The 24,901-nt window shown below is 53.0% G+C and overlaps 2 protein-coding genes across 6 annotated transcripts in view; one reads left to right on the top strand and one right to left on the bottom strand.

Annotated features, from left to right (window-relative positions):
• Positions 1 to 15,078, top strand: part of Szt2 (SZT2 subunit of KICSTOR complex) — a 47,311-nt gene extending 32,233 nt beyond the window's left edge. The window contains exons 46-72 of one of the 5 annotated variants that reach the window (XM_028893162.2): positions 22 to 133; positions 1,064 to 1,182; positions 1,291 to 1,455; positions 1,657 to 1,741; positions 2,054 to 2,218; positions 2,325 to 2,492; positions 2,882 to 3,015; positions 3,388 to 3,554; positions 4,110 to 4,207; positions 4,291 to 4,423; positions 4,590 to 4,723; positions 4,846 to 4,946; positions 5,018 to 5,194; positions 5,369 to 5,636; positions 5,750 to 5,829; positions 5,918 to 6,043; positions 6,147 to 6,346; positions 8,442 to 8,532; positions 8,733 to 8,813; positions 8,890 to 8,964; positions 11,323 to 11,536; positions 11,887 to 12,040; positions 12,198 to 12,320; positions 12,430 to 12,835; positions 12,957 to 13,073; positions 14,075 to 14,143; positions 14,280 to 15,078. In XM_028893162.2, coding sequence (XP_028748995.1) covers positions 22 to 133; positions 1,064 to 1,182; positions 1,291 to 1,455; positions 1,657 to 1,741; positions 2,054 to 2,218; positions 2,325 to 2,492; positions 2,882 to 3,015; positions 3,388 to 3,554; positions 4,110 to 4,207; positions 4,291 to 4,423; positions 4,590 to 4,723; positions 4,846 to 4,946; positions 5,018 to 5,194; positions 5,369 to 5,636; positions 5,750 to 5,829; positions 5,918 to 6,043; positions 6,147 to 6,346; positions 8,442 to 8,532; positions 8,733 to 8,813; positions 8,890 to 8,964; positions 11,323 to 11,536; positions 11,887 to 12,040; positions 12,198 to 12,320; positions 12,430 to 12,835; positions 12,957 to 13,073; positions 14,075 to 14,143; positions 14,280 to 14,423 — 3,906 coding nt within the window. In that variant the 3' untranslated portion in view covers positions 14,424 to 15,078. The other 4 variants (XM_028893163.2, XM_037202876.1, XM_037202877.1 and 1 more) reach the window with 4 other exon arrangements.
• Positions 15,071 to 17,867, bottom strand: Hyi (hydroxypyruvate isomerase (putative)). The gene is made up of 8 exons (XM_028893164.1): positions 17,610 to 17,867; positions 17,427 to 17,538; positions 16,126 to 16,240; positions 15,868 to 15,946; positions 15,730 to 15,779; positions 15,564 to 15,633; positions 15,330 to 15,464; positions 15,071 to 15,232 (listed from the first exon to the last, which is right to left on the bottom strand). Exons 1-8 carry the CDS (start codon positions 17,806 to 17,808, stop codon positions 15,159 to 15,161), a joined length of 834 nt encoding a protein of 277 aa, XP_028748997.1. The 5' UTR covers positions 17,809 to 17,867; the 3' UTR covers positions 15,071 to 15,158.
• Between the last annotated feature and the right edge of the window lie 7,034 nt (positions 17,868 to 24,901).

Genomic DNA, 24,901 nt, shown 5'->3' with positions numbered 1-24,901 from the left:
CTGACACTGTTGTCCCTGTAGGGTCCTCGTTCTCCCCTGGACATGGCTTCCAGCCGCAGTCCTGATGCTGTTCGCCCTGTGGGCCAAGTGGACAGACACATCCAGCTGCTGGTGCATGGCGTAGGACAGGCAGGTAAGGATTCTGACAGGCATTTCTCTTGCAGCCAGCTGGTCTGCCCTGGGCTCTCTCCAGTGCCTGCCATGCTCCGGACTTGGCTGGAGGAGGAGCCAGGTGAGACGAGACAGCCTAATTGAGGTGTAGTGTGGGAAGAGGAGCCAGACAGTCACAGAATAGCTGCTGGGCCCACTGGCCTGAGACCAGAGATGGACGGGGGAAGATGCTGGGATCAGGTGGGGCTACACTGAACCTGAGGTGTCCAGGTGCTGTGGACCGGATCTCAGGCTAACACTGTCACGTACTGTCCTAGTTTCGTTTCGTTGCTGGAAGAAACTCTAATAACTTAGGAGTTGATTTCAGCTCACAGGTAACATCAATGGGAATCAGGGCAGGAGCTCAGTAGTAGCTTAAAGCTGACCCCCGGAGGAACACTGGTGCTGGCTCACTGACCCACTGGCTCATGCTTCACCAGGATCCTGTTCCCATGACCAGCTGCCCAGAGAATGGTGCTGCCCGTAGTTAATGGGTCCTGGGTCCGCCTATGTTCATTATTAATCAAGACAGTCGCCCACAGATATGTCCACACCAATCTGACCCGGCAGTCCCTCCTTGAGACTTTATTCTCAGATGACTCCAGGCTGTATCGAGCTGACAATTAAAGCTAACTAGGACACTTCTCTTTTAGTAGTTGTAATACAGCTCTGGGGTTGGTGGTGTTAAAATCACCATTTTTTGGATAAGGACTCTGAGGATCTTAGGTAAAACTTATGTGTCCAAAAGCATGTTGAGTAGTCTAACAAAAGGAGAACTTGGTGCTGGTCCCTTTTTAGCTGGCACGCATAGTTATATCCAGTCCCGTGGTTGTGGTCAGGGCTTAAGGCCTGGACTCAGGATGGCTGACTCCTCTAACGCTGTCCCCCACCTCTCCAACATGGCTCCGTCAAGGTCCTGAAATCACAGATGAGTTGGTGAGGGTTCTGCGGCGGCGTCTGGATGAGGCCACACTGGATGTCATCACAGTCATGCTGGTGCGGAACTGCAAGCTGACCCCAGCCGATGTCGAGGTCAGCTTCCTCTCTGACACCAGCATCCTTTTCAGACCCAGCCACGGGGGCTGGGATATCTAGTCTAGAATCCATCCGTGCCTTCAGCTCCGCCTCTTCTAACTGCAGTTCATCCAGCCTCCTGGAAGTCTCCCCTCAGAGGTGCTGCATCTGGCCCTACCCTCCTCCTGCAGACCCTGGCTCCCTGCCCTGGCCTGGTACCTCCGTCAGAACTTGCTCACCTTCCTGCACTCACCCAAGTACACAGACAGCAATAGCCGGAACCACTTCCAGGTAAGATCGCCCTTACCTGTTCACACTCAGTACCCTGTTCCCTGCACACCCAGACTATAACTTTTTACAGGTACTTGCATCTGTGGTTTGGCCCGTGGGCCTGTGCACACCTACCTGCCTGTGTCTTGCTGAGCTCCCACACATACCTGTACCCTCTTCCCCACTCTAGACCGCCATCTAGTGCTCATGCTCTCTCCCCAGCATCCACTGCCACCACAGGGGGGCCTCCCCGACTTGGACATCTACTTGTATAACAAACCTGGTGGACAGGGCACCGGAGGCAAAGGTAAATTGCTGGACTTAGGCCTTATACTACACCAGGTGTAAGAAAGGCTTTTTTTGGTTTTTCCAGACAGGGTTTCTCTGTGTGGCTTTGCGCCTTTCCTGGAACTCGCCTTGTAGACCAGGCTGGCCTCAAACTCACAGAGATCCGACTGGCTCTGCCTCCCGAGTGCTGGGATTAAAGGCGTGCGCCACCACTGCCTGGCTAAGAAAGGCTTTTTTTACCTTCAGGCTGCGGGCCTTGCTGCTGAGGAGGGGCCTGGGAGGGGCTGTGTGCAAGTGCCAGAGCTGAGCCTTCCTCTGGATTTCTACACAGGAGTTGCCTGCATCACTCTAGCCTTTGTGGAAGAAGGGGGAGCCCCCATCTCACTAGCGTTGTGGCCCCCCTCCTCTCCGGGGCCTCCAGACCCGCTACAAGAGGAGGAATTTGAGCAGCTGACTCAGGTCATTCGCTGCCCAAACATGTTGGACAGTTCTTCAGGTAAGACGGCCTGCTGGGGTGGAGTGTCCGTCCCATCAATGCTGTGAAGGGGAAAGTGCTGGTTAGGGTAGAATACAACCACGGGCGACCTCCGTTTCCCCTCCAGCTCCGGACGGGTCCCCACGGCTTCGACTGGATGTGTGGGAAAAGGGGAACATTAGCATTGTACAGCTGGAGGAGAAGCTCCGGGCCGCAGCTCGACAGGCCCAGGCCGACGCCATCATGGAGCTGCGGCTGCTGCCAGCTTCACTGTGTACAGAAGACTTACCTCCAGGTATGCAAATCAAGAACCCAGCTCCTATTCTGGGTCCAGAGAAAGTCAGAAAGCAAGGCAGGATCATGTGGTGGGCAAGGGTGCTGACATGAGGTTCCGAGAAAGAAGCAGAAGCCCCGTCAGAAATCCACGTTCAGTTGTGTGCCGCCTGTCTGCACATCCTCAAGGCGAGGCAATGGCAGAAGTGTATACGTTCAGCTGCACCCCCCCAACACACCCCTGAGGAGGGAGATGTCCTCAGGAACTCGTCTCGCAAGCATGTGCAGCACACACCATTGGTGTCATATGCTCACCGGTAGAGTAGGTGTTGAGACACTCATGCCAGGCTAGGGTAAGCTTTTCCATAACGGGAATCAGTGATGGGAGCCTGCGACGTTTGGTGTCCACAGGAAGTCTTAGGAGCGGATCGGTGGACACTAAGAGCCCTGCCTGCCGAGCCGGTCCCTCTCCCTCTACCCCTGTCTCCGGGGAGCCTGTGACTCCGCCCAGCAAAGCTGGCCGCCGGAGCTTCTGGGATATGCTGGTAATGAAGGAAGTGTGAAGCTGGCTTCTGCCTGCCTGCCTCCTAGGTGCCCCGACCCTCTTCCTGTGCAGCCCTTGTCGCTTGTCTTTTGAGATGAAGCTGCTCTGTCCTTTGGATAGGAGTTTGCACATGGCAAGCTCTCCTTGCTAGAGAGTCCAGCTTAGCAGCTGCCTTCCTGTTTCCAGGTGGGAGCCCTGTGAGCCATGGCACCTTCACCCACAGGGAGATGAGAGCAGGAAGTGAAGTAACCTGCCCAGGGCTGCTTAGTTACCCCAGGACTGAGCCATCGGGCCTCTGACCCCTCCCCACAGGGCTTCCCTCTCCCCTCTCCTCTTCCTAACGGCCCGTCCTCATTCCCTGCATTGTTGCTAGAGTAAAACAGAAGGTGGAGATCTGGGATCCCCAAAAACAACTGATGATATTGTCCTGGATCGGCCAGAAGATACTCGGGGTCGGAGACGTCATAAAACTGAGAACGTTCGGACTCCAGGTGGATCTGAGCGGGCACCAGGCCCAGATTCCGGAGCCCAGAGACAAAGGTATGGGTGTGGTGAGTGTGGTGTGTGTGGTGTGATGTGGTGTGGTGAGTGTGGTGTGTGGTGTGGTATGGGTGTGATGAGTGTGGTGTGGTGTGGTGTGGTGAGTGTGGTGTGGTGTGGTGAGTGTGGTGTGTGGTGTGGTGTGGTATGGTGTGCTGTGTGTGGTGTGGTGTGGTGTGTGTGGTGTGGTGTGGTATGGTGTGGTGTGGTGTGTGTGGTGTGGTGTGGTGAGTGTGGTGTGGTGTGTGTGGTGTGGTGTGGTGTGTGTGGTGTGGTGTGGTGAGTGTGGTGTGGTATGGTGTGGTGAGTGTGGTGTGGTGTGGTGTGGTGTGGTGTGTGTGGTGTGGTGTGGTGTGTGGTGTGGTGTGTGGTGTGGTGTGGTGTGGTGAGTGTGGTGTGGTGTGGTGTGGTGTGTGTGGTGTGGTGTGGTATCGTGAGGTATGTGTGGTGTGGTGTTAGGACATACCCGGGTGTAAAGTCCCTGAGTGGCACTCGGTGCCGTGTGAGTACACTTGGCACACTGAGTGTGGCATTGTAACTCTACTCTGTCTTTAGACGCCGGACAGCACAGCTGGAGGAGGGCGAGGCGGGGACCCTGCACCCTGTGTTTTCTCGTGTGGTCCAGCGCTGGATGGGATTTATGGTTCAGATCGGTGAGGCCCAGCGCCCCCCCCCCCTTTCCTCACCCTTGACCTGCTTTCCACCCTGCAGGCCTGCAGTGACTTCTGTCTTCCAGGTTGTGCCTCAGTGTCCAGAAGCTCCACCCACATGGTGTCCCGGTTCCTCCTTCCATCCATCTTGTCAGAGTTCACCTCTCTAGTCCTCTCCATGGCTGGAGATACCAGTGTCCGTGTCTTTGAGCAGCAATTGTGAGTTTGAGCTCTGGTAGGATTGAGATGGCCTTCCCCAGAGCCCTAAAAGCTGGCAACTACAGTAAGCCAACCCAGGAGGGCCTGGGCCCTGAGAGGTGGGTGCGAGGCGGGCCGGGGAATAGGACCAAGGAGTGGTTTCCTCTTACCCACTCCTTCCTCCCAGCAGAGGTTCCGAGCCAGGGGTCTTCAGCCCTTGTTCCCCGGGGCAGCTGGGCCCAGCCCCCCGCCCAGCAGCGGAGCGGCACCTGCTTCTTCTAGGAAGGAACTTCGCACAGTGGAGGAGACCAACCCAGCAGGGTGAGGGTGGGGGTGAGGAGGTGGTGGGCTCCAGTGTCTGCTGGGTAGTCGCCGGCCCTGCAGGAGGAGGGTGGGATGGGGGTCTGCCCACAGCCCCGCATTGTGCTCCTCCCTCCCCGTAGCTGCCAAAGCTGTGCAGCGCTTTGAGTCAGGGGGAGATGGGAGCTCGGGGCGAAGTGCTCCCCGGCAGAGGCTCTTGCTGCTCGAGGTCACAGACAAGAAGGTAAGTGTGTGCTCACGGGCTGGGGTGGGGGGCAGGAGTTCTGACCTCACTGACCCTGACCCCGTCTCTAGCTACAGCTGCTGACTTACAACTGGGCTCCAGACCTGGGTGCAGCGCTGGGCCGAGCTCTGATCCGCCTCGTACAGTGGCAGAATGCACGAGCCCACCTCATCTTCTGCCTGCTCAGCCAGAAGCTCGGGCTCTTCCATCACTGCGGCCAGTTGGACTTTCCTGTGCGAGACGGAAAGGTACCTACTGCCTAGCTCCCACTGCCAGGTCTGGCCACTGAGTGGCCGGTTCAAGGAAGCCGGGAAAGGGGGACAGACCAGGGACAGAGATGGTAGAAGAGGAAGCCATGATGTGGGAGGAAAGGTTCAAGGTCAAAAGGGCTTGAGCCGGATGTGATCGTCCATCCCTCTCAGGAGCCAAACCCCTTCTTGCTGCCGACCATGGAGGTGGAGACCCTCATCCGGAATGCAAGCCCTCCACTGAGTCGCGAACAGGGCCGGCTGAGTGGGTCCTCTCGTGGTGGGGGTCCCCTTCCCTTGGATACATTTCCCTTTGATGAAGCCCTAAGGGACATCACAGCTGCTCGCCCCAGCTCCACAGTTGGTCCTGTGCCCAGACCTCCAGACCCTGTCACTTACCATGGGCAGCAGTTCTTAGAGATCAAGATGGTAGAGCGGAAAGGTGAGGAGTGGGGGCCAGGCTGGGGGCCAGGCATGGGGAAGGAAAATTCTGGGGAGATTGGAAGGCAGAGGAGGTCAGCTGCAAAGGCTTCTACTGATGCCCTCCATCCCCAGAGCTGGAGCGCCAGATGAAGATGGAGAACCTCTTTGTAACTTGGCAGCAGCGTTCTGCGCCAGCCAGCATGCCCATCAGTGTGAGTAGCCACTGCCTCCACGAAGACCTCTGGCTCTCCCTTGGCCACCCCCCCCCCCCGCCCCCCGCTTACTGCCCTGTATCCCCAGGCTGGGGAGCTGGAGACCCTGAAGCAGACATCCCGCTTGGTCCATTACTGTGCGACAGCTCTGCTCTTCGACCCAGCTTCCTGGCTGCATGGACCCCCAGAGACTTCCGCACCCTCTGAGGGGCAGGTAAGCCTTAGCTTTCTCCTCAGAGACCCGTCCCCAACAGTGGCCGGCACTTCACCCCTGCAGCGTTGTCCATAAATAAGAGCCTTAATTTCCACTCCTGCAGCGGCGACATCGCCCTGAGTCAGGATCTGGAGGTCGAGAGGTTCCCACAAGTTGCGAATCCTCGGATGTGCCTCCTCCGGTAGCCCGAGAGGAGCCATGGCTGAAGGAGCTGAGCTTGACCTTCCTGCAGCAGTATGTGCAGTATCTACAGAGCATCGGCTTTGTGCTGGTACCCCTTCGGCCCCCATCACCTACCCGCAGGTGAATCTGGTCCTCCTTCCCTAACCACTTACCCACCACGAGTGAGGCCCCACAGCCTTGCTTGCTTCCTAGGGCCCCTGCTTTGACAGCTCAGGCATAGTACATGTTCATCTTAGCTCACCACACTGGCACACACATATGAAGGCCTTAGACATGTTTCATGTGGCCCTCCTGCATGCCCTACAGTTTGTAGAATTCACACGCACACGCACAGACTGTACGTTCTCACCAAGCTGTGCCCACCCACAGCTCATTTGTCCTATGTCTGCATACAGCCACACATGCAGATCTCACATACCCTCTAGACTTTTTTTTTTTTTTTTTTTTTTTTTGTTTTTCGAGACAGGGTTTCTCCGTGTAGCTTTGTGCCTTTCCTGGAACTCACTTGGTAGCCCAGGCTGGCCTCGAACTCACAGAGATCCGCCTGCCTCTGCCTCCCGAGTGCTGGGATTAAAGGCGTGCGCCACCACTGCCCGGCTCCCTCTAGGCTTTTGAATCTGGGTCTTGTTGACTCCTGTCTTGGTCTTCATGTTACCCTCTTCACCTTGGTCCGTTTTCACCAAGGCACTCTGCGCTGGTCCTGTTTGTACCCCTCACCATGGCCTGTTCTTAGCCATGCTCAACTCTGGCTAGTACTGACAGCCAGAGTCCTGGAAGAAGCTGGTTCTCTCTCACATCATGCATCAACCCTAAGCTTGTCAATTCTGTAACAACCTTTCTTGTCTTAGGCCAAATTCAGAGCCTGTATTTTTTATTTTAATTACGTGTGTGTGTGTGTGTGTGTGTGTGTGTGTGTGTGTGTGTGTAAAGATTAGCATGACCTCTTTTTGCTGTGTAGACCGTTGATAATCCATTCAAGGGTGCTTGGTCCAACTTAATGAGGCGATGTTCTTGAGTGCTGACAGAAACATTGACCACACACATTCAGCTGGTATTCAGATCAGACCATGGCGGTTTGAGCAGACACAGCAAGCGTTAGGATCCTGATGGAGCTTACTGAGTGACCTGTCTTGCTTTCATGTGGCCATTGAAGCTAATTTTTAGAAAACTGTTTCTAGAACGGCATTTAAAGTCAAGCATTCCTTTCTCACCAGTTTTAGTGATGTCAAGTCTAATAGCACTTCCTTGAGGATTAAATGGAACATTTCTTCTGTCAGAAAGCCACTTCCATGGTGAAGATACCCCGAGCAGTACCCACTGCAGGTGGTAGATAGAAACTGAACTGCCAGTGTTCTGAGTGTACTGAGTTAATGGTCCCAGATGGCATCATTAAGGTCAGGAACCTACAGAAATCCCCCGCACATTGGTTCGAGGCTGGTGGTCCCCTATCATGTGTCCCCCTTCCCTTTCTTCAAGCATTGGCACTCTTTTTACCCCACCTACCAGCACGAGCCTGGCATTTCAGCTCCTTCATGCAACAGGTGGGGCTCACCTGCTCGTTCAGGCTTTTCAGAGTCCTTCCCTGCTTCTCATCCCCTTTGGTTCTGAGTTGAGGACTAGAAGGGGCTGGAGAGATGGCACGGTGGCTGGAGTTCTTGTTGCCTTCCACAGGACCCGGGTTCAGTTCCCAGCACCACATCAGACAACTCACAACCACCTGTAACTCCAGCTCCGGGGGATCCGATGCCCTCTTCTGGCCTTCACAAGCAGGTGCAGACATGTCACATACACTCAGACAGATACACACAGACACATAAGTGAGAAAAATTTAAAGAACAAGAACAATGGGGCTGCCATTCCCCAGTTAGAAGAAGACTGCTTTGAACTGTCCTCAGGGCATGCAGCATCTCCTGATCAGATTTCAGACATGCCTCATCTTCTCCTTCCCCTCTGCAGACCTCTCTCCCAGGTAACAAAGATGTTTGGTCTACTGCTGCCTACACCCACCCTGAACACAGCTTACTGGCCAGACAGCAGCAGCTGCCCTGTAGTTTGGACCTGGATGCTAGCTAGCCCCAGCCATGCTTACTGGAGAACTCTGAGCGAGCTCTTCTTCCTCAGACCTGTAAAAGAAGTCCATGTGAAATGGCCTGGTGCCAGCACCTTCAGCCCCTGGCCCACTTCAGTCAGCCTCTCGTCTCTTCCTTCTCTGCAGCACCAGCCGGCTTCGGGCTATGGCTATCCTTGGAACAGAGGGCCGAGGCTCCTTCTCCTGCCCTAAGGCCAAGACTGAAGGGAGCCCTAAGGTAACTTATTGTCACATGATGGTGAAAGCAGCAATGGCGTGAGTTTTGTCCCCATCTAAACCCAAAGTCAGTGACCCAGACTAATGTACTGATTGGCTGACCCCAGACTATCAGTACTAAAGCCAGAAACCTAAAGGACTCTGCGGTGTTGGTTCGAGACTGGTGGGCCCCCAGCACATGTCCCCTTTTCCTTTCTCCAGAGCACGGGCAGCCTAGTCACCACCTACCACCTGCAGCGGGCACTGCCTGGGGGCATCATCCTCATGGAGCTGACATTCCAGGTAAGAATGGGAGCACTGAGTGGGAAGAGCGCTACCTTCCTCTCATACCCCTCACCTCATCTCACCCTCTCTTCAGGGCTGTTACTTCTGTGTCAAACAGTTTGCTCTGGAATGTTCCCGAATACCAATGGGACAGGCTGTCAACTCTCAGGTATGTGATGGGAACAGAGTAATATGGAGTGATATGACAGAGAGCTCAGGTACACTCGTTGCCACACCAGCGTATGGTGGGCACTATGGTTCATGCCCCAAGTAGTGGGCATCATAGCCTGGTGATGGACCATTGCTGCCTGGGCCATTCTGTCTGACCCTGGCAAATCCAAAGCTGCATTCAGCGGTAGCACAAAGGTTTCAGAGGCCCTCAGGACCACAGAGATGGTCCTGCCCCGTGCCAGCACAGTGTATGATGTGGCACACCAGTCAGTGCCATGCAAGACCTGGTCTGCTGCAAACCGGGGACAGTTGGCATAGCCAGCGAAGTCACCAACACACCAAGACTGGCACTTGATTGTTGTTACTTATGTCCTGTCAGTCTGGCTCAAGGCAGGCCCTTGGTACCCTGGAGAGGCAAGCAATCAGGAGTGTGCAGAGTTAGTCAAGGAGCAAGTGAGGTCAGCAACCTGAAGCCCTGGCTTGCTTGGTTTGGCTCTTCAGGTTGCCAGAAATGTCACAACAGGGCCTATACCTCGTGGTAAGTTCACACGTACCTCTGGAAGAGTCGGATCTAGTGGGACCCAGTGCAGTCAGAACCACCTCCTCTCCAATGTGGGGAAGCCCCATACCTGGGTGACTCAGACCCAGCCGTAGATGGTCACCTTTGCTTTGAACCTTGAGCATAAATACGTGGTCACAGTAGGTCACAGGATAAGATAAGCTAGAAAGGCATAGTGGCCTCCTGTGCAGGAACCTACCTGGACCACAGTGCTCAAAAGGGAACTGTGGTCAGACAGGTCCTCACTCACTTTCCTTTGGGATTGGAGGGCTTCTTTCCAGCTTCCTCTGCCTACCTATTACCTGATTTCCAGAGTTGCCTGGGTCTCTCTATCCCTCCTTCCCTTTTGTTTGGGTTTTGTTTTTGAGAAAGGTCTAACATAGCCCAGGCTGCCCCGGGCTCACTCTGTACTCCTTACCCTCCCATCTCCACCTCCCAAGTGCTAGGACTCCCAGGCCGGGCGGCAGGGAAGAGTGAGCCTGCACAAGTGTCTAGACTGCCTTAGGATGCCGTGTTCGGTAACTGCCCACTCCGTGTAGGAGAGAAAAGAAGTAGTTTACTCCTAGGCAGGTGGTGAGCCTGGAGGCCACAGAAATTGAGAACTTTTGTCGTGGGCGCACAGCTCGTCAGTGGCAGACTTGTTGAAATCTGGTTTCTGTACACTGAGCTCACCCTTGTCTGTTTCGGCTCATCACACGGCCCCTGACTGGGATCTGTGCATTATCTCCAAGTTAGGTCAGGACGCTGAAGCCTAGAGAGACTGGTTACCCAGGCCATACAGCGAGTCTGGCTCCTCAGGTGTTGGTTTGCTTTTCTGTTAATGCTCCCAAGGGTGGCCAGATGGAGTCCGCCGATCCAGCAGCGCACCCTGTTGTTAACACTGGTGTGGAGCGCTCCGTCAGGAAGGGCTTCTTCCTTCCTCCCGCCTCTTCCCTGTCTTCCTCCCGCCTCTGCCCTGTCTTCCTTCCGCCATCAGCCCATTCAGCCAGCTAGTCACACAGACTCAGAGGAGGCGGCCTACCCTGGCCTGGCTCCGGGTGTCCGGAGGAAGCCTTGCTGTGAAGAGCAGGAGTTATGCTCAGTGTCAGGCATTCCAGACAGAGGGCACGTAGGTACGGAGTGCAGAGAGGAGTGTCCTGTCCTTGGGAAAGGCGGGTGAAAGCTTTCCGATAGGTGGACAGCCGGCCTTCCCTGCCCTCCACCTGATCTTCTGTATTTATCTTCCGGCGCTTTGTCATTACTCATTCCGTCCACATAGTGTCTGTTGTCCCACATCCAACTTCTAGACTGTGGGCTGCTTGAAGGCAAGGGACTGTCTGCTCTCTGCATTTTCTTTTTTTTTTTTTTTTTGGTTTTTCGAGACAGGGTTTCTCTGTGTAGCTTTGCGCCTTTCCTGGATCTCACTTGGTAGCCCAGGCTGGCCTCGAACTCACAGAGATCCGCCTGGCTCTGCCTCCCGAGTGCTGGGATTAAAGGCGTGCGCCACCAACGCCCGGCTATGCTCTCTGCATTTTCGAATGGTCACTGGTAAATACATAGGAGACAGTCAGCCAGTCTCTGCTCATTGCTGACTCGGTGCCAGACTCAACTCAGCTGCCCAAGTGGCCCCAGTTCCATAGAAGCAGGGAGGTACCGCACAGTATCACCAGGTGGAAGGGGAGGCTTCCCCATAGACCCTGGCTGGCCGAGGGAGTTCCCACAGCAACAGGAAGCGCTGCCGAACTTCCTCTCTGCCCAGGATGGATTGGGCGGCCTGTATCCCCACACCCTCAGCCCACCTCTGCTGTTCCTCCACAGCTGTCCATGCTGTTCACGGAGGAGTGTGACAAGGTCCGTGACCTGATGCACGTGCACTCCTTCAGCTACGACTTCCACCTGCGCCTGGTGCACCAGCACGTGCTCGGTGCCCACCTGGCACTGCGGCATGGATACCACCTCACTACCTTCCTGCAGCATTTCCTGGCCCACCACCCTGATGGACCCCACTTTGGCCGCAATCACATTTACCAAGGTCAGTGCCCAAGGGCAAGCCAGTCAGGCTAAAATAAAACTGCCACAGGGCCAGGCCTGGTCTGCTAAGACCATGGATTGCTCATTTTCCGTGTACCATGCGCATGCTTTCGGTCTTTGGCTGTCTCTTAAGTGTTTCACGGTTGGTTTCATACCAGAACGAAGGCCCTCGATCCTGTGTTCCCCTGCCCTCTGTTCTAGGCATTTGATCCCATCTCCACAGCATTCCACAGGAGCTTGGGAGCTCCCCAGGGAAGCCAGGGAAGCAGAACCTTAGTATTCCCGTCCCCTGCCCAGCAGCCCAGACTGCCTGGCCCAGACTGTGTCCGTTTTTCCGGAACTTGCCCTCAGGGACCCTGGAGCTGCCCACCCCGCTCATTGCTGCCCACCAACTGTACAACTACGTGGCCGACCACGCCAGTTCTTACCACATGAAGCCACTGCGAATGGCCCGGCCCGGCGGCCCAGAACATAACGAATATGCCCTGGTGTCAGCGTGGCACAGGTAAGTAAGGCTGGGAGGCAGCTTCCAACATGCCCCTGCTAGGCCTAGGTTGGGGCCATACTTGGAGTAGGAAGATGGATGTTTTCTTGGGCATAAGGCTTGGGACTGGTTTCGTCAGAGCCTCGGAGTTGACATCTCTCCCACCCCAACTACACAGCTCTGGCTCCTATCTGGACTCTGAGGGACTTCGCCATCAGGATGACTTTGATGTGTCTCTGCTTGTCTGTCACTCTGCTGCACCCTTTGAGGAGCAAGGAGAAGCTGAGCGACATGTTCTGAGGTCAGATCTCTTGCTGCGAATGTACCCATTTCTCAGATTGCCCTCTACTCCTACCCATAAGTCTGTTGCTGTGACACTCTCCCACTCTTGTGCCCCTTCCCTTCCCCAGGCTTCAGTTCTTCGTGGTGCTTACCAGCCAACGAGAACTCTTCCCAAGACTCACTGCTGACATGCGCAGATTCCGGAAACCATCCAGGCTTCCTCCTGAGCCAGAGGCTCCTGGGAGCTTGGTTGGTAGCCCTGGGGAAGCATCAGGGATTATGTTGGCCCCAGGGCCGGCTCCTCTCTTCCCACCACTGGCCACAGAAGTGGGTATGGCCCGGGCACGGCTGGCTCAGCTGGTTAGGTTGGCTGGTGGGCACTGCCGGCGGGATACCCTCTGGAAGCGCCTCTTCTTGCTGGAGCCACCAGGCCCTGACCGGCTAAGGCTAGGGGGCCGCCTGGCCCTGGCAGAGCTGGAGGAGCTCCTGGAGGCAGTTCACGCCAAGTCCATTGCGGACATTGACCCCCAGCTGGTAAGAGACCTGACCCCACGAGGGCCAGCACTGCTTCCAGCGGCTCCCGAGGTGGCTGGGTGGGAGGGACGCATCGTGGGTGACTCTGGAGTGGTAGGCTCAGGGTTGTGGCCCCCCTCAGGACTGCTTCCTGTCTATGACGGTCTCCTGGTACCAGAGCCTCATCAAGGTTCTCCTGAGCCGATTCCCCCAAAGCTGCCGCCATTTTCAGAGCCCAGACTTGGGAACCCAGTACCTGGTGAGTCCCATTGGCCCCACTCTAAAAGGAAAACCAGCATTAATCCCCACTTGACACTACAGAACCATTCAGGAGCCCAAGCTTACCAAACAAACTCTGCCTTACACTGATGTCTTGCTGGAGTTTGGCCACACTGATGGCCGGCCTGTAAAGCCTTTGAGCAGTGGGTAGCGAGCCTGAATGTATGATTGCTGGGAAGTGCCATGCCTTGGCTTGAGATCCTGGACAAGACTCTGGGTTGATGTCTACTCCAGTGTGGCACTCGGCAGATGCTCGCCCTCCACCACTGTCTTGGGGTCTGTGTCTTAGCACCATCCCCAGGTCTGTGCACGCTGACGTGAAGGCACAGCTGTGACGGACAGGAAGCTGAGAATGTGCGTGGGAAACTAGAGTAGAGATGGGCACAGTGGGTAGGAGACCGCGAGTGAGAGGAGGAGTGAGCCCGGAACAAGATGTGTCTGGTCGACCACAGGTCAGCCAGAGAAGCCAGGCTGCAGCAGGGCATCAAAGAGGCAGGGGGTACCAGTGATGGGAGCGCTGGAGCTGGAGCGGGACAGAGGAGGGTGATGAGCTCTTGGGGCAGGCTGAGTCTCCTCCGTGAGGAATGTGGGCATCTGGGATCAAGAGAGATTAGTAGGTGGTACGGAAGCCCCAGGAGAAATCACGCAGTGGTAGATCCAGAGCTGAGTGCTCGGGAGCAGCTGACGTCAGGAGGCGATAGGAGACCCGGAACTGACTGGAGGGTCACGCCAAGGTCTAGAACTGCCCTTCCTTGACTGGCCTCCCTGCCGTGTCCTCTACAAGACTGTGACAAGGCACTGACAGACAGGTTGAGGCCCAGTGTGGCAACACCATCCTGAGTGACCCAGGCTCACAGATAGGATCAGCTGTGACAGAAGGAGGCCTCACCCTCTGCCTCTGTGAGAAGGCCTGCAGGAGGGTGCACACCCACGCGCCTGAGACCGGCCTCACTCCCTCTTCTCTTCTATCTGTTGCTTCAGGTTGTGCTGAATCAGAAGTTCACTGACTGTTTTGTGTTAGTGTTTCTGGACTCACACTTGGGAAAGACGGTGAGGACAAAGGGCGAGGGACTTCCTGGAGACTGTACCCAGTGCTCCCCTCAGCCTTTTCGGAGTGGGCCGCCGCCCTCCTGCGGCCAGCTCTCTGTCCTTCCCACGCACCCTCTCACCTGCCTTCTCCCCACAGTCTCTGACGGTGGTCTTCCGAGAGCCCTTCCCGGTGCAGCCCCAGGACAGCGAGAGCCCCCCGGCCCAGCTGGTCTCCACCTACCACCACTTGGAGTCTGTCATCAACACCGCCTGTTTCACCCTCTGGACCCGCCTCCTCTGAGAAAGTGGACCACGGACTTCATTGGTTGAATTGTGGACCTATAAGCTTGCCCATTTGAGGCACTTATGAACCCCAAGTCCTCAGACACAGAGTGACGCCAGGGATTTGAATGTGTCTGGGGAACTGCTGCTACGGTCTGGAACAGGGACTGCCCTCCCCGAACACAGCTGCTGAACAGCCTGGACTCACTTTAGGCCCCTGGGCCCATCCAGAAGAAGAGGCCTCCTTCCCGCCCAGCTGGTGGAGTCCCAGGGAGCCTCAGGTGAACTGGCGGCACTGGCCCCTTAGAGCTCTGCTAGTGACCTGACTCACAGTTTGTCACCGTATGCCACCTGCATCCTTGGCCCTCTGGTCTTTGCTCCCACTTGGCTATCACTGTTGGACATTACTCTTGCAACACTGGTTCTAATCTTGGCCCTGCCTCTCAAGCGTCTGTCACCAGTGTTTGCCTCCCCACCCCCACGGGACCTTTGGTTCCTGTCTGTAGATAAAAAGGAGGCTCAGAAGCTCTCTGTAGCCACAGTAACCCTGGCACCAACTGGAGGATCTGAGCTTGAGCTGTGTGTCCCTTCTCCGTAGGAGGGAATTAACTCAGAGACATTGAAGCATTAGACACTGTGTGTCCCCCACCCTGTAATATACACATATGAAAACACTCAGTGTGTCTTTAATTCAGAGGAGCCTCAGGACACTCGTCCGCTGCCCCAGGGCAGCATCCAGGTGCTCTGTAGAACCTTACTGGCCAGTCCGTGGGTGGCCCTTTCTGTCCCAGTATGAACGTAGCCAACTCAGACCCTCCACCGTGTCTCCTGCAGTAAAAGAGAGACAATGCCATCTCAACCCATAAGGGAAAGGACAGCCCCTGCCAACCTCCGCCCCTCCAATGTCCCCTTCCCCAAGCCTCACCTCGAGGCCGATACTCGCAGCCCACAAATCCTTGGTAGCCTTCATCTTCTAGCAGCTGGAACAGGTAAGAAAAGTCCAGCTCTCCAGAGCTGCCTGGCTCCCCTCGGTCCGGGACCTGTGCCACCTGCACATGCCCTGGGGACAGATGAGGAGAGACATGGGACAGGGGTGGAAAGGGAAGCAAGCACAAGACACAGCATCAGCCCGGGAGGAGCTTGGGAGGGGAGCCCTCACCAACAATGGGCAGGAACTCCCTGATGTTTCCTGTCAGATTCCCATCCATGATCTGCCAGTGGAATACGTCCTAGGGAAGAGAACGCCAGTCAGAACCCTTGGGTGTCCTCCACAGTTCTCCCCAGACTGGAAGACGTGACCCGAAGAAGCACCCATCTTCACTCACCATCTGCAATTGAAGATTTGGTCTCCCAACCTTCTGCAAGATGGCTGCCGCTGTGGGGGAAGCCAGGGAGAAAGCCATGAGGCCTTGGAACATGTGAATTAAAGAGGGAGAGGAGGTGGCGTAGGACTCGAGTCCTACCCTGCTGGGGTGTATCCAGGAAGTACTGGGGGTCCGTGATGCGGGTGTTAATGGGCTCCAGCAGTCCCACGAGGTTCTCCTAGAACCATGTTGGAGGCCGTCAGGGTTCCCCCCCACATCTGTCCCAGTCGGTCACTGGTCAGCAACCTCATCTGTTCCTCTGACCTGTGCTCTTGCTCAGCTTTGTCCCTCATCTACTGTCCCCACTATGTACCCCCTCGCTCCCCAACACGTCAGCTATGTGTTTCCACCTCTTACCTGAGCCAAAACCCCAGCTGCATGCCTCAGGTTCTCCAGAAAAACTGTTTCCATCTCACCCTTGACTGCAGCTCGGTCAGCGCCCTGGGGCACTCGGCCAGCCATCAGGTGGATCCTGTAGAGAAGGTGGTGGGGAGGGCTCAGGCCCTCAATCCCCTGCACATCTTCTAGATGCCCTCGGACTATGCCAGCCTCACCCCAGCTCCCCAGATCTTCTGTTCAGACCATCTGAGGCATGATGCCCAGGCATCCCAGCAGCCTCCCACACTTGTGTGTCAGCCCACGGCAAGTCGCCATCAGGGCCCCTGCCTATCAAAGGAGAGGACTCTGAACCTCTCCTGTCCCTGTTCCTGCTCAACTCATAAGCATGCTTGAGGCTCGCTTTTTTTTTTCTTCAGATTTTAAAAATGTATTTGTGTGTGAGTGTTTTGCCTGCAGGTGTCTATGTGTACCAGTGTGTGCCTGGTGCCCCTGGGGGTCAGAAGGTGTTACTGGATTACTGTTGCTGCATTTGCAGATGGTTGTGAGCTGCCATGTGGGTACTGGCAACCCAGCCCAGGTCCTCTGCAAGAGCAACAAGTGCTCTTAACTGCTGAGCCATCTCTCCAGCCCTGAGGCTCACCTTTTAAAAGTGATTCTGACCCTTGCCCTTTCTAGACAGTCCATGTTGCTTAACACTGCTTCTTCTCCTTACCTCTTAACCTCTTCCCAAATGCTTTCTGCCCCTACTGCTGATCTTGCCACTGGTTGCTTCCCAGCACTAACTGACCTCTGGGATTGACTCCTGTTCCCTTAATCCCACTTTGAGACTGCAGCACAGCACCTCATCTCAGCAACATCCAAATTCCCGCAGGCCCTGCAGGCGTTCAGACCCTTGGAACTCAGTTCACCACCCCTCTCCCCATTAACTCAACTGGACACAACCTTCCTCTGGCCCAGCCAGCCTCCTTGCCTGAATAGCGTAGCTCTCCCTATAAAGTGGATGTGTGGGCCTGCCAGATTCAGTTCCTGCATCACTATCTGCAAACAGCTTTCTTCTAGTCAGGGTTAGGTGCCCGCCCTGCCCGCCTCCCACTCCCACCCAGCTCCCAGCTTTCTCGTCCTTGTTAAAATCCCTCATCAGACCCTAACACCCATCATGGGATCCCTGTATGAGATGAGACTGGAAACATGGCATACAGAACGACACTAACAGAAGAAATACAAAAAGCTGTCTCAAAAGACGGTAGCCCACAGCGGTGTCTCCGCTCCGAGCTTCTGTCGACCCGGCCCCACGGTCAAGGGAGGGCAGGGCAGGGTACCTGGGGCATCCCAGAGCCTTGGCGTACAGCACAGCCTGCTCCAGCCCCTCTCGGAAGGCCGCCTGTCTCCCGGGGACGGCCCCCAGCCCCATCTCCCCCTTCTCTTGGTCTCCTGCGGAGAGAACCAGCGTCAGCACGGGCATGGCTCGCCGGAGCCCTGCCGCTCCCCGCCCCGGTGCGCACCCCGCGGCGTGTTGATGAGCACCAGCCGCAGCCCCACGGCCCGGGCGGCGCTCGCCAGCGCCTCGGGCGGCTCGGCGTACGGCCAGGCCACCTCGGCCGCCTCGAAGCCCGCACGGCCCGCGGCCTGCAGCCGCTCGGGGAGCCCGGGGAGCTCCGGGAACAGCCAGGAAACGTTGGCCGAGAAGCGCAGCGGAGCCATGTGGGCGGAAGGCGGTGGCGAGGGCGCGGCCTCGGGTCAGGAAGCGGGGACCGGCGAGGGGCGGAGCGAGGCCGCCCCGGCCGGGTTCAAAGAGAGGGGGAGCTCTGAACGAGTCGCCTGGTGAAAAGGAGGCAGCTTTGCATCAAGTAACGCCCGAAAGCTGTGAGCAAATCGCTTTGAGTCAGAGTCTCACAATGTCACAAATGCTGGCCCAGGACTCCCGCCCCATCCTCCTGCCTCAGCCTCAGTATATATGGGATTACAGGCCTACCCCGACCACTCTCAGATCTTGATACCAGCAGCTACCACACCGCCAGCCCATTGGTTTTCCCTTACAGACTAAACACAGTATGAGCAATTTTTTTCTCAGAAAATTCGGATCATGTTGTATATCGTTTTATAGCCTATCTTTTTTCAAACGACGTCTATTAGCATCCCCCGTGTTCTTCAATACTCTTCATGCCAATCGCTGCTTCTTGTTGCACTGCACACTTAGACAACCCATAATTATCATCATGTCGCTGTGGATGGGGGGGAGGTGCGTGCGCGCGCGGACTGTAGGAGCATTTTAAAGCACCTCTGGGTCCCCATCTTTTTCTTAGATTCCCTTTTTAACGATGTCCATCACAGTGCTTGCCAGTCCTGGATGTTTGTCCATAAAAGTAACTGCTGTACCAGGGTAACGGCGGCCAGCAGCTGGGGGCGGGGCGGTCTCCGCCCCCGCTGATTGGAGGATCTCCAAGGGCAGCCAACCTGGCCAATCAAGATCCCCTTATCTGGACTTGGGTTTGCCAGAAGACTGGGTATGTGGAAACTTAATTTTTAAAAAAAAAATTTTTTTTTAATTAAGTGAAACAGAGACCAGAAGAGTGTAACGGAGCCCTTAAGTAAAGGCACCGGGAAAGCGAGCCGTCCTGGGACAGCTGCTCCACAGCTGGGGCCTTTCCCTGGCTGGGATGCTACCTCACCTGCAAAGCCTCCCGTGTTTCTTGAAACAATTTGAACAAATCTCCTTTCATCACCAAAAACCCAACTTACTGGCCACATAGAATTATATAGTCCATAAATGGAAACACGCTTAAATTCTTTTTTTTTAATTTATTTTATGTGTGTGGGTGTTTTGCCTATTTGTATATCTGTGCACTACATTCATGCAGTACCGACGGAAGCCAGAAGAGGGCATCGGGCCTCCTGGAATTAGCTGATAATTAGGTGCTGGGAACTAGACTTGGGTCCCCTGGAAGTGCACATCTGCCCCAACCCCCTTTAAATTCTTTTTTCTTTTTTAAAGATTTATTTGTTTACTATGTATACAGTGTTCTGCCTGTATGTGTCCCTGCAGGCCAGAAGAGGGCACCAGATCTCATTACAGATGTTTGTGAGCCACCATGTGGTTGCTGGGAATTTAATTCAGGACTTCTAAAAGAGCAGCCAGTGCTCTAACCTCTGAGTCATCTCTCCAGCCCCACCTTGAATTCTTGATAGTTACTCTAGAGTGCTTTCTGAAAGGGTAAATTCATAAGGATCGTGTGCACCTGTAATCCCCAATACTTGGGAGACTGGCTCAGGGTGCACTGTGAGTTCAAAGCCAGCCTGAGCAACATAGCAAGACCTTGTCTGAGAGAAAGAAAGTAGTTTTAAAACATAATTTTATACCACACATTCCCCCATAAGTAGAATTCATCTCAGCCTCCTTTCTGAGAGCTCCAAGTGCACCCAGCCAGCTCCCACTGTCCCGTTCAGCCTCATCTCAAGTCTAGCCCACACAGACACCGGGTCCAGTCTCTTCTCAGCCTTAAGCCACGTGCTTGGAGGTTATACTCCTGCAGCTCTGCCTCAAGGACAGACCCACCAGCTCGCCTGACTTCTTGCCCATTTACCGTTGAATTTTCTCTTGGACCTTTGGCTTATTCTGGAGCATGTTTCTTGGCTTGAATCTGATGAGGTTGTGGCCTCTTTACTAAGTTCAGTTTTTTTAATCTGTCAGCAGGTTTACAATCCAGGGTGACATCTAAGGGAAGGAATTCCTTTATTAACTCTTCACTGTAAATCCCTCACCTGTACCAAGGTAATTCTACTTAAATCCTAATAGCACCACTATGTCCCAAGTTCTGAATCAGGGACAAAATGCTCGGACCCACAGTGATCCACACCCTCTTTCCTAGTCCTTTATGGCGGCAGACAGGGTGTATGAACTAGATGGACAGGACTCCCTTTTTCTCTCAATTCCCTTATGATTTTCACTAAAATAAATAGATAATGGCATAATGTCCATGAAAATCATTCTTTTTTTCCCATGCTACTAGTGATTGAGCCCAGGCGACTATACGTGGAGCACATGCTTCTTCACTGAACTACATCCCAGCCTACAAACTACTTTCTTCACTCATAACTTGGTCGTCTATAGTTTCTAGCATTTGGCAACACGGGGCTTGTACTAAATTATCATTTCAAGTTTCGACTGTGTTTAACTTTTACCCAGGGAATTTGCACAGGAATTTCATTACGGTATCAACAACCTGTAAATGTTAATGGATGACAGCTAAAACCCGAGTGTAGAGTTCAGAGTGCAGAGTCTCATCTGGTCACGTGATAGTTTCTGCCAGTGCGGTATTGAGACATTCACAAGCCCTTGTTCAGTACAAATCAAACCCACGGTGAAATTCCATTCGATACCATCCGGATTGGCGGAAATGAAAGTCAGACAACTGGGGTGCTTCCTCGCTGTTGGCAGGAATGTAAATCACTCTAACCACTGTGGAAAACAATTTGGCATGATCTCCTAAAGCCGGTATGCCCTTGATCCAATGTTCCTCTTCCTGATGTATTCCCTGAAGAAACATTTGCACAAGTGTGGCAGGAACAGCCCCATGATGTTCACAGCAGCACGTTTACACAGCACAAGGATGAAACGAGCCATGTGTCCATCGAGACACGTGTAGATGAGTTGTAGCATAGTCACGCCGTGTAGACACGTGTAGATGAGTTGTAGCACGGTCACGCCGTGTCACACAGAGAGGTGGCTCAAATGAAATATTGAGTTTGCTCTTTCTTTTTAAGATTTATTTGTTTATTAATTATGTATGCCTGCAGGCCAGAAGAGGGTTGTGAGCCACCATGTGGGTGCTGGGAATTGAACTCAGGACCTCTGGCAGAGCAGCCAGTTCTCTTAGCCTTTAGGCCATCTCTCTAGCCCTGAGTTTGCTCTTGTACTAGAGCAATGTGGAGTTTGGTGGAGCTGAGGAGCTGAGGTTTGGCTCCAACTGCAAACACTAATGTGATGGTATAAAAACCTCAGAAACATAATTTTGAGAGAAATGTGCACAGTATGCTTCCAGTCTTATTCTTTTGAATATTTGATTTGATTTATGTGTGTGTCAGTGTGTAGGTGTGTACATGTGAGTGTGGGTATGTGTGTGAGTGTGGGTGTGGGTCTGTGAGTGTGAGTGTAGGTACCTGTGGTGTCAGATTCCCTGGAACAGGACATGGGTGCTGGGACCCAAACTTGATTCTCGTCTTCTATCATGGGATCCTGGGTTTGAACTCAGGTCACCAGGTTAGTGCAGCGAGCACCTTACCCACTAAGCTGCCTCAGCAGCCCTGCTTCCATTCATACAAGGCAGAGAAAAACCAATATCACATGAGGAGATAGAAACATTTCTGTATCAAAAAAAATAACGTGAGTAGCGACCACAAAACACAGCATGACTGTGCTGGGGGGGTGGGGCAGAGACCTAGAAAGTCATTGTCACCCCTTGCCTTAGATTGGTGGCACAACCACATGTGCTAATTATATCACGCTTCTTTATCACTCACACATGTTTTATAGGCACCCATCTTGTGTATCCGTTTCATATTTGACAAAAACAGAACGTTAAAACCTTCTGCATGCGTGCCTACCACCTGCTAGCGCGTTCTATGTTAACATTTTCATTGTGGGATCATCAGAATCTCAAGGTTTTGCTTCAGTCTCTTCCTTGCAACATTTGTATAGTTTGGGCTATGATTATGGTTTTTGAGATTGTCACTGCTCAGTATGGGGTGGCCTTTTGGTGTATTATCTGCTCAGATGCTATAGTAAGCATCCTACAGCATGGTCCCCGGTGATCTGTGCCTACTGGTACCCAGATGCCTGGATACCCCTTTCCTCTTGAATATGTGACTCACTTGCAAAAAAATTAGAGGGTTGGCCGGGCGGTGGTGGCGCACACCTTTAATCCCAGCACTTGGGAGGCAGAGGCAGGCGGATCTCCGTGAGTTTGAGGCCAGTCTGGTCTACAGAGCAAGATCTAGGACAGGCACCAAAACTACACAGAGAAACCCTGTAGTGGAAAAAAAAAAAAAAAAAAAAAAAAAAAAACCAAACAAACAAACAAACAAAAAAAGCTGTGGCTTCTGTCTTGGGTATCTTGCTCACCTGTTCTTAGGAAGGTACCATGTTGTAAAGGGCCCTGCAGAAAAAACTACATGTTAGAAACTCTGACATCTGTGGTTATTATGACAAAATATGTCACCCACCCCCCACCCTTTCACATATTGAATTTCTGTGTCAGTCAGACATTTTATCGTTGTGACAAACACGTGAGAAAAACAATAGAAAGGGGACAGGATTTATTTAGTCTCATGATTTCAAAGGTTTCTATCTAAAATTCATCGGATGCATTGCTTTAGGCTAGAGGCAAGGCAGGATATCACCACAGGCTCAGAACAGGGGGCTGCTCACCTCCCAGAAGCCAAGAAGCAGAGAGGCTTAAGAGGAAGGGGAGAGGTGTGTGTGGAGTCAGAGGCAGGCAGATCTCTGAGTTCAAGGCCAGCCTGGGCTACAGAGCCAGTTCCAGAACAGTCAGGACTACAGAGAAATCCTGTCTCAAACAAACAAACAAATAAACAAACAAACAAACGAATAGATATAAATAAATAAATAAATAAATAAATAAATAAATAAATAAATAAATGAAGGGGTGAGGCTTTATGCATCCTTCAAACCCACAGTCCAGCAGCCTGTTTCCTTTAACTAGGCCCCACCTCTCACAGCTCATATTCAAGTTTAGAATCCATCCTCGATTAAACCTCGTGACCTAATCATCTCTGGAAATGCCCTAGAAGACACACCCAGGGTGTGTTTTCCTAATGACCTATGTATCTCTCAATACGATCAAGTTGATAACTAAGATTAACCATTACAAGCTTTTACTTTCCAACTTGATGGTATTTAGAACTGGGGACTTTGGGAGATAATTAGATGTAGATAAGATTGTGAAAGTAAAATTCCAAGATGGGGTTAGTGTCCTTATAATAAGAGGCGCCATGGGACAAGAAGAGTTTTCCCTCTCTGCATCAAGTGAGGCAGCCATTTGCAAGGCAAAAAAGAGAATCCTCCCCAGGAACCTGGGTCTCTAACTTACCAGACTGCAGAGCTCTAAGAAATACCTGTGGTTAAAGCCATCGAAGCTATGCTAATTAATTCATCAGTCTGTGTTAGCTTTCCTACTCGAGCTAACCAATTTACAAAGAAAAAGGAAGCCGAGCAGTGGTGGCACACACCTTTAATCTCAGCACTTGGGGGGGGGGCAGAGGCAGGCAGATCCTCGTGGGTTTGAGGCCAGCCTGGTTTACAGAGAGAGTTCCAGGCCAACCAGAACTATACAGTGAGACCCTGTCCCCCCCAAAAAAAGAAAACACACACACACACAGAGATACATCATAAACACCCACATACACACATAGAGACATACATACACCATACACACACACACACACACACACACACACACACACACACACACACACACAAAGAGGACTTAGTTCATGATTTCTGAGGCTGTGGTCCTTGATTGTGCCTGATACTTAGGGCTTGTGACAAGCAGTACATCTGGTGGACAAAACTGCTCACCTCACCGCCAGTAAACGAAAGAGAGGAGTTGGGGGTCCTATACTCCCTAATATCTGAAGACATTAGTGATTCCCCCGCCTTCTAACAGAGCCAATCTGGTACCAAGTATGTCCCTCATGGGCCTTTGGGAGACACATAAAATACAATCATGACCTAGTCCAAACAGATACACTGGCCCAAGCTGGCAAGGGTCTGACGATGACCAGGAGCCACAAGGATGAGCCCAGAAGCAGATCCTCCCCCAGTGGCCAACAGCTGGAGTAGAACCTTGTAGGAGACACTGAGTGGGAGAAAGCCAGCTAAACCACACCTGGTTTCCTGACCCAGAGAAGCTCCTTGGCTCTGCGTTTGGGGATAATTTGTTAGCAGCAATTGCTAACTATAAGCATCTGTGTGTTTATTTCATAAGTGGGCTGTCGGACTGCTGGGGCTTGGCAGGACCCAGAGAGAAAACTCTCCAGCTACAAATGGCACCCAACAGCTCGAGTTTCCACCTTAAACCTGAGAATATTTAAAAAGCAATTCAAAACGGAACTAAAAATAGCTTCCTAGTTGTCTCTCTCAAGTTGGCAGGTTCCTGGCGTGTGTGTTTGACCAGCAGTATGGCGGAAATGAGGCATCTGCAAGTGGCACATTACACTGCTGTGTGGATTTAGTCTCTGCTAGTATAAAAAAAAAAGTGAAAAAAAAAAGTGGTTTCTGGGCTACACGCTGCTTTGATAGAACTGCTTCTGGTAGTTGATGGTACACATGACTCCAGACCCAGAGCTGGTGGTAAACTGTACCACTGCCATGTTGGGAAGCTGAGGTGGGCGGAGCCAGCAGCCACAGCGCCGTTTCAGTCTTAGAATGCTGCATTTTAAAGCAATAGGTTCACAATAAGACAGATTCAGATGGAACAAGACTTTAAATGCTTTACAATGTGTGTAAAATATACGTAGGCTTGAAAGGAAAAAAAGTGATATATACAGTTATACAAAAGAAATACATTGTTTTAAAAAATAAAGTCTTTAAAGAGACAGTAAAGGTAGTATAAAAAATAAACCATGTAAAGATGGATATTACACAGAGAATCTGGATTGTGTTGTCTTTGGGATTTTTAACTGCAGAAAAATATTTGATGGTAAAAGCTGTTGGGTTAAACCAATATGTATATTTTAAAGGTACCTTGACTTCAAAGTTTGGATATAAGGATATGTT

The sequence above is a fragment of the Peromyscus leucopus genome, chromosome 2 (genome assembly GCF_004664715.2).
Source record: "Peromyscus leucopus breed LL Stock chromosome 2, UCI_PerLeu_2.1, whole genome shotgun sequence".
NCBI classification, from domain to species: Eukaryota; Metazoa; Chordata; class Mammalia; order Rodentia; family Cricetidae; genus Peromyscus; species Peromyscus leucopus.
The sequence above is the reverse complement of the archived record's forward strand: the minus strand, read 5'-3'. Positions and strand labels throughout refer to the sequence as shown.